The sequence below is a fragment of the Onychostruthus taczanowskii genome, unplaced genomic scaffold (genome assembly GCF_017590055.1).
Source record: "Onychostruthus taczanowskii isolate IOZ18803 unplaced genomic scaffold, ASM1759005v1 scaffold151, whole genome shotgun sequence".
NCBI classification, from domain to species: Eukaryota; Metazoa; Chordata; class Aves; order Passeriformes; family Passeridae; genus Onychostruthus; species Onychostruthus taczanowskii.
The window spans coordinates 846980-860605 of NW_024498697.1; the positions used below are offsets into that span (position 1 = coordinate 846980).

The following is a 13626-nucleotide window of genomic DNA, read 5'->3' on the forward strand; positions in this document are numbered from 1 at the left end:
GTAGGGGGGTCGCTGCTGGAGGGAGGACCCGAGGATGTTTGTCTGGGGGGGATCGGGGCGGGGGTCGCTGCTGGCAGTTCCCGGTCCCGCACAGTCCCGGTTACCGGGGGGTCACGGGGCTGATGGGGTCCTTCTTGGCCCTGGGGGTCGTTCCGGAGGCCCAGAGGTGGGGGTGAGGGTCTCTGGGGGGTCCCGACACGGCTCTATGGGAGGGATCGCTCCCAGGGTCCCCTACAGCGCCTGGGGTCCCGGGGGGGGTTGGGGGATGCCTGGGGGGGTCCCGGGCGGGAGATTCCCTCCCAGCTCCCTCGGCGGGTCCCTGCGACCCTCCCGGGTCCCCTCAATCCCTCCCGGACCCCCGCACCTGGAACGGCTCCGCCGCGGCCGCGAACAAGATGGAGCCGGGCGGGGGGCGCGGAGCGGGGCCGGGAGCGGGGTGGGATCGGGATGGGAGCGGGGAGGGAGCAGAGAGGGAGCGGGGATCGGCCGGGCCCTGCCCCCAGCACCGCCCCCCTCCCGCCCCGAGGGGGCCCGAGGGTCCCCTGCGCCTCCCAAAGTTCTGAAGTGTGTCCCATGCATCCAAAAGTGTCCCGAAATGTCCCAAAGCACTCCCACTGCGCTCCGGAAGAATCCCCTCGTGTCACAAAGTACCTCCTTGTGCTCCATTGTGGCTCCAGCGCACCCCAAGGTGGCTCCGTTCAGTCCCAAAGTGCCCCTGCTGCACCCTTGAAGCATTGTCTTGTCCCCCAAGGCATCCCCTTGTGCCCCCAAATTCCCCCCTGCATTCCACACAGTCCCTTTCCTGTCCACAGTTGTGTCCCCCTGTGTCCCAAAGTCTCCCAGTTGCATCCCAAATTCTCTCCATTGTGTCCCAAACCACCGTCCCTGCACTCCTGAGGTTTTCCTTTGTGTTCCTGAAAATCCTTGTGCCTCAAAATGATCCCACTGCACTCCAAAGTGTCTCTGTCTTGTCCCAAAGACTGCACTTGTCCCCAGTGCAGTCCAGCCTGGCCCCATTACATCTCCACCACACCCCAAAGTGCCCTTGCTGTGTCCCCAAATGTCCCCTCTGTACCCCAGCCATCCCTGTCCCCAACTGCTGCCACGTGCTGTCCTTGCTGTGTTTCAAAGCCAGGGACATGTGCCCCATATCACCACACCTCCTCCTCGTGTCCCTGCCATGCCCTTTATTGTCCCCATGATGTCCCAAAGCACTTCAGTCATGTTCCTTGCCATCCTTTTTCGTCCCATCCAGTCCTGGTTGTGTCATGGCCCAAAGTGCCCCCACCCCAGGAGGTGGCTCTGGGTGATAGGAACTCATGTCCCATGACTGTGTGGCTCTCATCACATCTCACTGTCTGTGGTGACATTGGTGGTGACACAGTGCTTGGTGACACCAGCCAGGAATGATGTCCCAGGTCCCCTCATCCTCATGGGGTGCGAAGTCCATGTGGTGTCCCTGAGGGTCACCAGGAGCCAAGGAGCACCGAGCCCCTGCTGTGCCACCCACATCCCTAAGATGTCCCCTTGTCCTGCCAGCAACACCTCACCCCTGTGTCTGCATGGGCTCTTTATTTGGGGTCGGGGCAGGGGCTGCAGCCACGGCACTGCCCGGCCCCTCTCTGCCCGCTGGTGCCACCGCCCAGCAGGCCCTGCCCGCCAGACCCTCCCTGCTGCCACCGGGAATGCCGGCTCCAGGGGGGCACTGCAGGGCTCCACTGACCACGGGGACCCCCCGAGCCCCACACACCCCCTGGGGCTCAGCCCCCCGAATCCGGCCCCGGTGGGATGGGGTGGCCAAGGAGGACCCCCTGGGGTGTCCCTCCCTTGAGCCGGGTCACCGCGCTGCCCTCCATGGAGCCACCACAAGGTGACACATGGCCAAGTCCTTCCTGGAGATGCTGCTCCATCAAGTCCCCACTGCCAGGCTCATCCCCAGAGTTTATCCGTCAGGGAAGATGTACCCATAGTGGTTGAGGATGTGCTCCACCACCTGGTTTTGGAAGACCATGTGCATGGCCATGTTGCCCTCCTCGCTGGCCGGCCGCAGCAGCGTGGGGCCGAAGACGATGGCGACGCTCTGCACCGACATGCGGTTCTCCTCCTTGTGCTCCACCACCCTGCAGGACAGGGGAGTGTCATCAGCATGGCCCTGACCCCGGGGCCTGTCCCCAGAGTCGTGTTCTGCCTTCCTCCACTGGGTTGGGTTTGAGGGAACAAGGGGGTGTCACCTGCAGAGGTGGCGGAAAAGGACCTTCATGGTGTCATGGTGGGCGGGTGGCAGGGACAGCACCAGGTCCCGGATGCAGTGGCCCCGCAGGGACAGGTCCTGGATCTCTGCCAGGGAGAGAAGGCACGGTGGGGTGCTGGCTCCAGCAATCACAACAACTCTGCCCCCACCTCCATTCCCATCCTCATCTCATCCTTGTCCCCATCCTCATCCCCATCTCCATCATCCCCCCCGTCCCAGTTCCTGTCTCCATTCCCATCCCTTTTCTATCTCATTCCTGTCCCCAACCCCATCCTTGTACCCTTCCCCATCCCATCTCTGCTCGATCCCAGTTCCCATCCTTGTCTCCATCCCATCCCACCCCATGGATCCCATCCCATCCCACCCCCTGTCCCTGTCCCTCACTGATGGCAGCGATGAACTTGTCGAAGTGGCTGAAGGGGACAAGTGGCTCTGGCAGCTCCCGCAGGAAGAGCTTCAGTGCCCCGGTGACAACGTGGATGTCCTCCCAGCGCCCGTCATCCAGGTCCAGCTGCTCGTCTGGGGATGGAGCAGTATCTCAGCTGTGTCCAGAGCCCCAGGGATGGGTGGGTGGTCCCTGGCTGCCCCCTCCCCTGTCCCTCTGCCCCTGAAGGGGGTGATACCCCATTGTCCCCACTGTCACTGCAGGTGACCGTACCGTGCTCCACCTTGTAGCGCAGTTTCTGGATGGTGGCCAGGTTGCCACTGACCCGGTACAGCCCATCAATGTCCAGACCTGGGCAGGTGGAGATGGAGGAAAGCTCCCAGTTAAACAATCCATGCTGGGATGGGACATTAGGCACTCTTGAGGGAACTCCAGGTCCCCATGTGTCCCTGCTGTCCCCTGGAGGATGCCCACAGCCAGGTGACACATGGTGACAGTGACCAGTACAGCTGTGTCAGTGCCCACAGGAGCCACTACCAGGCTTCCCAGGAAAAGCGAACATCCCATGTAGGCTGTCGCTGGAGCTGTCCCCATGCTGGTGTCCCAGGCTGTCCCTGTCCCCTGTACCTCGCCTCTCCACGGTCCAGATGCACTGCAGGACGAAGCGTGGCACCGTCCCTCGCTCCCGCTCGCACAGTGCCAGCAGCGAGCAGCCAAAAACCTGGTCTAGGAACATAGCAGGGACATGAGCATGGCCAGGGGACACCAGGAGGGTGGCTAGTGGGGGACAGGGTTGGGGACAGAGGGTCTTGTTCCCATAGGAATGTCCCACTAGGGTGGCTGGAGGTGATGGGACATGCCTGAGCCCATCACCAAGATGTTGGGACAGGCTTGGGCTTGGTCACTCAACCCAGTGTCCCAGCTCCCCCCTTGGCAGTCCCAGCTCCAGCTCTGGCTGTCCCCTCTTGCCCTCCAGCCTGCAGACATCCCGAGGGACTCAGCCCCATTCCATCACCCACCCTTGACAGGCCCCGTCCCAACACCCCATCCCACTCTGGATTTGCCCTCATCCCAGCACATATCCTCGATCCAGCCCCCTGCCAGCACCCCCGATCCCGCCCCGCACACCCACCCTTGATGTAGCCCCTCTCCCGCAGGGATTGCATCGTCGGCCGCCTCTGCAGGAACTTGCGGAGTTTGTTCCGGACTCGGCTGGTGTCACTCTCGGCACTGCCCGTCACCTGCCCGGCCGCTGCCGGGGACATGGCACACGTCAGCACCGTCCCCAGGGTCCGCCCGGGCGCTCCAGGCCCGTCCCAGCCCGGGACCCGCAGGGTGGGTGGCACGGCCCGGCCCCCGTGCCCATCCCGGGTGCCCGTGCTCACCTGCCCTCCGCTCCTCGCCGCCCCCCAGCTTCTCCCGGGAGCCGAATTCAGCCCGAATTTCGGCCTCCTCCTCTCCGGGGATGTCGGAGCCCTACGGAAGCGGCACGGTGAGACGCGGGCCCCGGCCCCAGGGTGGCCGCGGGGCTGGGGAGCCCTGCTCACCCTCCGGCCGATGCTGTCGGCGATGGCCTTGTGCCAGGCGGTGATGATCTGCTCCGAGTCATGCTGGATGAGGAATTCCGAGCCCTCCCGCGTCCTCAGCTGCCGGAGCGACAGGCAAAGGTCAGGGAAAGGGCACGGGGCTGCCGCAACGCGGATTTGGGAACCAGGATGTGGCTGAGCCCGGCGCCAGCTGCGATGACACCAAACGGTGCCGTCTGGGGGGAGCTGGAGCGGCCCCTCCCTGTGCAAAGCCCCTCTGGGAGCCAGAATGTCCCTTGGTGGCCTCGCCGTGCCCATCAGAACGGGACAGTGACCAGCAGTGCCAGTCCCTGTACTCCCACCCTGGCACGTCCTCAGCATCCCCACTTCCATCCCCTGCTGGGATGAACTAGGCAGGTATGGCACTGCCCTGTGGGCCACGTGTGGACCCTGGGGTGTGACCAGAGTCCCTCCTGCTGTCACCTGCTCACCTCCAGGACATTCTTTTTGCTGGACTTGTCCCTGCCGGCCCAGGTGAGGGTGGCCCCGTGCAGCTTCACCGTGTGCTCGGGGGTGGTCAGGGTGCTGGGGTGCCTCTGTGGGGACAAGGGGATGAGGGTGGCACCTGCCCAGAGGGGACAGGGACACCGGGATCCTGCTGGGGGGTGTGGGCTGCCCTCCTCCAGAAAAGGCTAAGTTGCCAGATGTCCTTTGTGGGACTTCTCTGTCCCCTCCTATGGTCTCTGCAGGACAAGGACATGGGTGGGGTGAGGGTCATGGCCACCAGCTTGAGGACAGCCAGGTCCTAGGGCTGCCATCACCTCAAGGGACATTCCCAGCCCTCCCTAGGGACCCTGGGGGGGCTCCAGCTTTGAGGTCCCTTTCAGTGACACTGCAGGAAGGGAGAAAGTGGTTGGCCCCAAGGAGAGGGATTTTGCAGGGGGAGAGCATCAGACCCACTGCTTCTCCCCATGTCCTGGGTTTTGGGGTGCTTTGGCCACGGTCCCCCTGCCCCAAGACCTCTGGACCCCCAGACAGAGCCCTGAACTCCCGAGGTGGGGCCAGCACTGTCTCCCCAGCTGTGGGTCCCCTGCCTTCCTCCCCCCGTTGCTGTCCCCACAGGGTGTTGCAAGACCCATGGCAACTTCTGCATCCGGTGGCAGCTGCTGGGCACTGCGGGGGGGAAGCTGGACCCGGGGAGGGGACTGGGGCCGGCTCTGCTTCCTCCTGCTGGCTCCCACCAGCCCCGGGCGCTCCGACACTGTCACCCCTGCAGGGAGCATGGGTGTGCTGGGGGGTGAGCAGACATGTCCCAGTGCTGAGGTCCCTGTGCAGGGCACCTGCCCTGGCCTGTGGGTCCTGGTCCCATCCTTCAAGTGCTGATTCCTCCCCACAGTGTTGGGGGTCCTATTTTGTGGATGCTGGCCCTGTGCCCTGGATGTTTGCCTCATCCTATGGGTACTGGTCCCATCCTGCAGTTTCGATCCCATTCTGTAGATCCTTACCACGTCCTAAGGATACTGATCCTATCCTGCAGATGCTGGCCCCATTCTGTGGGTGCTGGCCATGGTCCCCCTGCCCCAAGAGCCTCTGCACCCCCTAGAAAGAGCCCTGAACCCCCACCCCAGAGGTGAGGCCAGTGCTGTGTTCCCTGCAGGTGCTGCCCCTATCCTACACACATTGGCCACTCCCATCCTGGGAGTCTTTGTCCAGTCCCATGGGTGCTGGCCCTGTCCCATGGGTGCTGCCCCCGTTCCATGGGTGCTGGCCCCATCCCATGGGAGCTGCCCTGCTCCAAGGCCACTGGGGCTCTTACCAAGGCACTGGCAGCTGAGTGCTTGGAGTCCTTGAAGAAGGTGAGGATTCCCCCTTCCAGCACAGTCCAGGAGGAGCTCCAGTTCTTCCTGCGGAGGGGAGCAGGGGTCACACAGGGATAGCACAGCCCCTTCCCCCTGCTGGCCTCCTGTCTCCAGTGGCAGGGGACACCGGGATGTCCTTACCGGAGCCGCTTCCCTCTGTCCACTGTCTTGGTCCGGTTGAGCACCCCGGCTTTTTCGAGGCTTTTAAACTGGAAAGTGAAGGTGAGGGTGTCAAATTTGGCCTTGCTCTCCCTGGTGCTGGGGCGAGGGCAGGCTGGATGCCCCTCCCTGGGTGCTCACCTTGTCCTCCTTGCTGCCTGGTGCCGGTGACACGGCGCCGTGCCAGGCGAAGAGCCCGCTGTCCTGGCTGGAGCCGCTGCTGGCCCGCTCGTGGCGGCCGCCTGATGGCACCTGGGCAGGGAGGGGTCAGGTAAAGTCCGAGATGCCCCTGCCAGGAGGGGGCTGGGCTGTGCACCCACGGCACCCCAGAGCTTCTGCAGCCCCTGCTCTGTGGGTTCGTGAGGATGTTTATCCCTGGCAGTCACCCCTGTCTGCATCTTTCCCTGTCCCTGATCCTGTCCCCATCCCCATTGCTGTCCCTGTCCTTGTCCATAACCCATCCCCATCTCCATCCCAGTTCCTATCCCTGTGTTCATCCCTCTTCCATTTCCTGTCCCTTTCCCTGGCCCCATCCCCATCCTCAACTCTGTCCCAATCCCCATTCCCATCCCTCTCCCGTACCGTGTCAGGGGCGAAGTGCTCGGGGTAGAACATGAGTCCTTCGGGGTGGCCATGCCCATACCAGCCCGGGGGCGAGCCCAGCTCCTCGGGGCGCCTCGGGGACAGGCAGAGAGAGGCCCCCTGGTCATAGGAGCCCACAGGCGAATAGTCTTCCTCAGGATAACACTCCAGCTCATCTGGAGATAGGTCGGGATAATCCGTTTCTGGAGTGGGTGGCTGGAGAGAAAAGAAAGTTCAAGATCTTGTGCCCAGACAAGAGATCTGCAGCTCTGTGTTGCTCGCCCAGGTGGGTGCTGCCCCATCTCCATCATCTCCATTCCCATCCTTGTCTCCATTCCCATCTCCATCTCAATCCCTGTCTCCATCTCCATTCTCATTCCTGCTTCCATCTCCAACTCAATCCCAGTATCCATTCCATTGTCCATCTTCATCTGCACCTTCATCTTCATTCCCATCTCTGTCTCCCATCTCCAGGTTCATCCCTGTCTCCATCTTCATCCCATCCCTGTTTCCATCTCCATTCCCCTCCCTTTCTACATCCCCGTATCTGTTCCCATCTCCATTCCCTATCCCCATCTTTGTTTCCATATTCATCTCCATTTCATTTCCCATCCTTTCTCAATCTTCAGCTCTGCCTCCAATTTCATCCCATCCCTGTTTCCATCTGTATTCTCTTCCTTTCCTACATCCCTGTATCCATACCCATGTCCATCTTCATCTGTCTTCATCTCCATTCCCATCTGTCTCTATGTTTCCATCTCCATTGCATCTCCCACATCTTTCTCAATCCCAATCTGTCTCCATTTTCATCCCATCCCTTTTTCATCTTCATTCCCATCTGTTTCCATCTCCATCTCCATTGCATCTTCCACACTTTTCTCAATCCCACTCTCTGTCTCCATTTTCATCCCATCCCTGTCTCCACACCCATCCCTCTCCTCACTCCCATCCCATTTTCATCTCCAATCCCATCCCTGTCTCCATTCCCACCCCTGTCTCCATTCCCATTCCTTTTTCATGTCCATTCACATCCCTCTCTCCACTCCCATCCCATTTTCATCTCCAATCCCATCCCTGTCTCCAATCCCATCCCATTTCCATCTCCATTCCCACCCCTGTCTCCATTCCCATTCCTTTTTCATGTCCATTCCCATCCCTCTCTCCACTCCCATCCCATTCCTGTCTCCATTCCCATCCCTTTTTCATGTCCATTCCCATTCCTGTCTCCACTCTGATCCCATTCCTGTCTTCATTCCCATCCCTGTCTCCACTCCCATCCCTGTCTCTGCCCCCCACCCCAAGCCCACGCCCGCGCCTCGCCGGGTGCTCACCCTCTGCTCCATGGCACCGTACCGCGTCCCCCCAGGGATCTCCCGGGGGCTGCCCGTGTCTCCTGCAGTGGGGGGGTCCCACGACGTCTCACCTGTCACCGAATTATAGAAAAAAGTCTGTCCGCTTCCTTCGTCCACGTGCTGTTCCCACTCGGGAAGCTCCGGGCTGTGTGCGAGCGAGGAGGCGGGAGAGGCGGCGGGACTCACTCCATCGGCCGCCTGCCCGAAGGGACAATCCCACGTGGTCTCGCCCGTCACCGGGTTGTAATAAAACAAATGTCCACTGTCCGTGTCCGTGTGGGTTTCCCAGTCCGACACGGAGCTGCCGGGCTCCTCTGGGGCCGAGCTGGCGGCGGCCTCTTCCCGCAGCTCCTGAATGTTGAGGTAGATGGGATCAGGTGTCTCCTCTGACTCCTTGTGTGCCTGGGGGAACACGGATGTGTCACTACTGAGCTGGGATGGCATTCCTGGGATGTCCCCACCGTGGTGTCCGGGTGGCCGATGGGTGAGGCACCGAGGGGCTGGATCCTGCCCTGGCTGCTGGGTCACCCCCCTGCCTGGGCCCCCAAAGGTGGGGGGCAGGAGGTGCCAGTGATGGGAGGCCAGGAGGGGGAGAGGGGCACTCACAGCAGAGTGGGGCAGGGAGCACCCACTGGCACTGGGACGAGCACATGGAGGGACACTGAGGAACCCAGTGCCAGCACCTGTGTCACCTGCTGCTGGCAGCACCCTCACAACCAGCACCATGTCACTGGCACCTGCATGACCCACTGCTGCAGCAGCACCTGCAGCACTGGTACCTGTGTCACTGCATCATCAGTACCTGCATCATCAGCACCTCCATCACTGCTACCCATGTCACCCACATCATCAACACCTGTGTCACTGGTACCCACTCATGCAACACCTGTGTCACTGGTACCTGCATCATCCACACCTGTATCACTGGTACCTGCATCACCCCCTGGATACAGCACCCACATCACTGGTACCTGCATCACCCACACCCACACCCACATCACTGGTACCTGTATCAAACACACCCACATCACTGGTACCTGCATCAAACACACCCACATCACTGGTACCTGTATCACCCACACCCACATCACTGGTACCTGCATCACCCACACCCACATCACTGGTACCTGCATCACCCACACCCACATCACTGGTACCTGTATCACCCACACCCACATCACTGGTACCTGCATCACCCACACCCACATCACTGGTACCTGTATCACCTGCTCTGTGCAGCACCCACAGCACTGACACCCAAACCATGAACACCCACAAACTCTGCACTGACATCTGCGGTCCCAACACCTCCAACCTGCTCATCCCCTGCACCCCCAGCTTCTGCTCCCACCTCCCCAGCACCCCAAAACTCACATCCATCTCCCCCTCACATGCACCCCAGAACTCTCACCACCTGCACCTTGGGACATTTCCAGCACCCACAGACCTGGCCTCCCGCCCAGAGCCGGATGCTGAACCAGACAGTCCCATCACCACATCCCAAAATAGCATCCCCAGCACCAGCCTGGCTGGCCCCACCCGTGGGGACGCCTGGGGTAGGGGGATGTGTCCCCTGGGACAAGGAGGGTGCTGCCAGCGGGGAACCCCCTCCTATCACCCTTTGATCTCCCCGGCTTTACAGCCTGAGTCTCTCACTAACGGCTCAGGGACAAAGGTCCCAACTCCAGCCCTGCCCATCTCCCCGAGGGAGGTGACAGTAGGTGCACTGTCCTTGGGACACCCAGGATCAGAGTGGGGCAGCAGCTCGATCCATCTCCCCGAGGGAGGTGACAGTAGGTGCACTGTCCTTGGGGACACCCGGGATCAGAGTGGGGCAGGAGCTCGAAGACACCTCTCATCCTCCCCCCATTACCCCATGACCCCCCACCATGGTGAGCAGGGCCAGAAACTACTGGGGGGCCCACCCTCCTTCTGGGGACAAGGGATACGGGGGTGGCAATGGGGCATCCCTGGCACTGAGGCCCCCCAGCACCTCTCTCTGTCCTATGGGTGCATCCCTGGGGGGTCCTGACCCCCGGGGGGGGGGGTTGGGTGCCCCTCCCCACTTAGGGATGGGCATTGTGGCACTGCCGGTGCCCATAAACCCCCAGGGAAACCTGAGGGGGAGCCTGGCAAGGGGTGACCCCAAAACACCCCCCCGTCCCCCGGCTGGGAGCACCCTTGGGTGCTGCCTACCTTCCCCAAGTGCAGCAGCTGCAATGCCCTGCTCCGGGCCCGCCGCGGCCCCCCTGGCGCCCGGTCACCCATGGCAGTGCCACCGGGGCAGCTCTGGGGGCACCAGGGTGGGCACAGCCGGGGGGACAGCACGAGGCTCCGGTAACGCTGCTGGCGCCCCGAGCTGGGCCCTGCACCCACCGCGCTTCCTGCCGGGCTCAGGGGGCGGAAGAGACGCCCAGGGCGGAACTGGCTGCTGCTCGTGGGGTTGTTGTCACCCATCACCCACAACCTGCCACTTGTCACCCACTCTGGCAAAGCCAAGGCAACTGAGCAGGAACTGCTCCAGGGTGATGCTGAGCAGGAATCGCACTGGGATGATTTTGGGTGGCCCATCTGGTGTCACACTGATCAAATGGAAGCTGATCTGGAGCTGCTGTGTCCCCACAACACTGGGATCAGCCCATCCCATCCCTTCCCATCCCATCCCATGGGGTGCAGAGGGTGGCAGACCCAAGGCCACCATGGTCCTGCCATGCCTGATGCTGGATGGTTTTGACACTGGTTGGATTTTGGCAGGGAAGGGGAATGCTCCCATGGTGGCACTGGGATTGGGGACCATGCTGCGTCACTCCCAGAGGGGGCTCAGTGGCTTTGAGTGTGCAAAAGGCACAGCTGGGAGCACGAGGTATAAAATAGGGTGAAAATCAGGTGAAAATGGGGTGCAAAACACAGCCCCCCACCACCAATACCCCATTTCCTCCAGCAACTCCCCCAGGTGCCACAATCCCTCCAGCTCTTCCTGAAGTGGGGGACACCCAGGCTTGGGGTGCTCCAGGTGCCCGGGGTTACTCTGAAGTGAGGTGCTCGGGGACAAGGAAGGAGTGGACAAGGTCGTGGGCCCCACCCCTCTGCCGGCACTGTCTCACCCTGTGTAGCCCCACCCGCCTTGGTGGCCGGCGGGGACCCCCACCCTCGGGTGCCCCCCTCGGGGAGGTGCAGCCCAGGGTGTGCTGGGCAGAGCCCCTTGCTACTTACTGGTGTGGGGTGAGCGTGGGTTTGGGGTGTCGGGGCGCTGGCCTGTGCCGGGGTGCACCCAGCACCCACCTCGGTCAATGGGTGCTGCGCCCAGGTGAGGCTCCCGCCCCGGCAGGGAGGAGCTGCCGCGCTTCCCTGTTAACCCTTTCTGCTTCCTCTCATCCCAGAACTCCCGGGAACCTGAGGGATCGCTGCAAAACCCCTCTGGGTGATGCCGAGGACCCCCCCAGAGACCACGGGATTCTGCAGAATAGGGGGCTGAGAGAGCCCAGGGGTGCCCGTGAGGGTGGGGGAACTGAGGCACGGACCAGGGCCTGAGGATGGAGGGTGCGCGGTGGAGCCCCTGTGTGTGGGGTCCCCCACACCTCCGAAATGGTTAATTCGGGCAAACCCCTATGATGGGGTCACCTGCAGGTTTGTCCCATGGGGTCAGCTCAGTGGGGAGACGTGGGGTGTCCCAGCAGTGGCTGCGGTGCCGGGGTGTCACCCCACTCTGTGCCGGGGGTCACAGGGTCATGGTGGAGGAACACGGCCACTGAATCAGCCGAGGGGGCAACGCTCAACACCCCTACCCGCTAACCCCTCCCCCCAGCGCAGCTTTTGGGGACAGCAGCGGGGATGTCACCGTACCTCAGCCGCGGGGCCGGCCCCCGGCCACCTCCTGGCCACGTCCCTGTCCTTGCCGGAGGCGCAGAGGGTCTCGGAGCGGCTCTTCCCGAGCGGCCGAGCGTGTCCTGGGGGGTTCCCGCGTGCCCCCATGGCAGCAGTGGCACTGCGAGGTGCTGGTGTCACCCGCGCCAGGTCATCCAGGGAGTGCGAAGGTCTCACAGGCTCAGCGGGGTGCGGGGTCAGCCCCGGCAGGACCCGAAAAGAGCTGAGTGATGGTGGTGAGTCCCTCCTGGGCACCGAGTCTCTCCTGGGCACAGAATCCCTCTGGAGCACCGAGTCCCTCCTGGGCACCGAGTCTCTCCTGGGCACCGGGCACCCTCCTGCCGGCTCCCCCGCCTCGGCGGCGCCGATGAACCGATACTCGTAGGCTGGCGGGGGCTGAGGGACGAGCGCGGCCGGCTCCGTCGCAGCATGTCCCGGTGGCGGGGGGTCAAGCGGGGCTGGGGCAGCGATGGGCGGCAGCTCCTTGACGTACTGGGCCGGGATGTAGAAGGGCCGGGCGTCCCCGCTCCTGCGGACGTGCCACCAGTGCGGGTTGGTGCGTTTGAGCAGGACATAGCGCTCGTTGGGTTTGATGGAGACCAAGGTGCCGTCCTTGGCGCGGTACTCGAAGCCGTACTCCACCAGCACCAGCGCCTCCTCCGCCGGCTCCGCCGCCTCCATGGCCTCTCCGCGCCTCCGCCTGCGGGACACGGGGCAGGGGAAGGTGACGGCAGCGCCCAGCCCCTCCTGGGCCGAGGACCCCCCAGCTCAGCTCCCTCGGGGTCCCCGCTGAGCTGCCGCCCTACTCGGTGGGTTCGCAAACCGCCCGAACCTGCTGGAACACCCTGGGGTCACCGCCACCATCCTTGCCACCATGCCCGAGACCCCAGAGCCACGGAGCCCCCGCTCCCCGAGCCCGCGGTGCCCGAGCCCCGCTCTCACCTGCGGCCGGCGCTGGGGCGGGTGCGCGCCCGCGGTGCCGCTCGTGCCCGCGCCGGGCCGGTCCCGACTCGCCCGGTTTCCGCCGCCGCCTCGACGAGAGACGGGGCCGGGCTCCGCGGCGGGTGGGTGCCCGGCCCCCGCTGCAGCTCCCGGTGCTGGGGCGCGTCCTGTCCCCTCGGCGGGCGGGACGGGACGGTGGCGGAGGGGACCCGCTGCCGCCCGACGAGGAAACGGCTCCTCGGGAGGTTCCTGCCGCAGGAAGGGCCCAGCCCCGCTGCTGCCGGGATCTGCGCTGCTGCCGGATCTGGCACGGCCTCCCTGGGCAGTGGGATGGGGACCCCATTAGGGGGGCCCATGGGAGCTGCCCTGCCCTGGTTTTTGTTCCCATGCACCCCAGGGAGTTCTGCTGTGTTGGTGGGCACATCTCAAGTACTCCCAGCACACGAGTGGTGGGGAAAACAACAATGGGAGAAGCTGACACCAGCGGGGAGCAGCTGGGAAGGAAAACGGGGCAGGAAAAATGGGGGACGGACCCCCAACCACTTGCCCAAGTGAAACCCTGGAGGATGGAGGAAGGGCAAGAAGGATGGGGGATGGGCAGGAGGATGGAGGACAGAGGACAAGGGACAGGCAGCATCCCCATTCCCAATCCTCTTCCCACAGACACCGCATCAGGTTCAAATTGTGATGAGGTCCCACTGCAAAC

General features: G+C 63.3%; 2 protein-coding genes across 4 annotated transcripts in view; both read right to left on the reverse strand.

Moving 5' to 3' along the window:
• TMEM98 (transmembrane protein 98) overlaps nt 1–629 on the reverse strand; it is a 4946-nt gene extending 4317 nt beyond the window's left edge. The window contains exon 1 of the mRNA XM_041398995.1: nt 365–629. The gene's annotated coding sequence lies outside the window, so the exon portion shown is untranslated. The remainder of the gene's footprint in view (nt 1–364) is intronic.
• A 554-nt stretch (nt 630–1183) lies between these two features.
• On the reverse strand, nt 1184–13354 carry ARHGAP27 (Rho GTPase activating protein 27). Of its 3 annotated transcripts, XM_041398954.1 has the most exons (16): nt 12921–13354; nt 11958–12678; nt 8094–8516; nt 6763–6978; nt 6322–6432; nt 6163–6230; nt 5979–6066; nt 4654–4758; nt 4184–4282; nt 4022–4112; nt 3769–3888; nt 3264–3362; nt 2910–2987; nt 2636–2770; nt 2232–2337; nt 1184–2120 (listed from the first exon to the last, which is right to left on the reverse strand). In XM_041398954.1, exons 1-16 carry the CDS (start codon nt 13274–13276, stop codon nt 1943–1945), a joined length of 2994 nt encoding a protein of 997 aa, XP_041254888.1. In that variant the 5' UTR covers nt 13277–13354; the 3' UTR covers nt 1184–1942. The 3 variants fall into 3 exon arrangements, with proteins under 3 accessions (XP_041254888.1, XP_041254890.1, XP_041254889.1); XM_041398956.1 differs by lacking the exon at nt 4654–4758; XM_041398955.1 differs by lacking the exon at nt 3264–3362.
• Nucleotides 13355–13626: the final 272 nt, after the last annotated feature.

Excerpts from the sequence above, each read along its gene's own strand:
- ARHGAP27 (XM_041398954.1), bottom strand. The coding sequence starts at position 13,276 with ATGGGCCCCCCTAATGGGGTCCCCATCCCACTGCCCAGGGAGGCCGTG. Across the intron at positions 6,433-6,762 it reads AGCACTTCGCCCCTGACACG|GTGCCATCAGGCGGCCGCCA; the intron begins GTACGGGAGAGG and ends CTCCCTGCCCAG. Across the intron at positions 2,338-2,635 it reads CAAGTTCATCGCTGCCATCA|AGATCCAGGACCTGTCCCTG; the intron begins GTGAGGGACAGG and ends TCTCCCTGGCAG.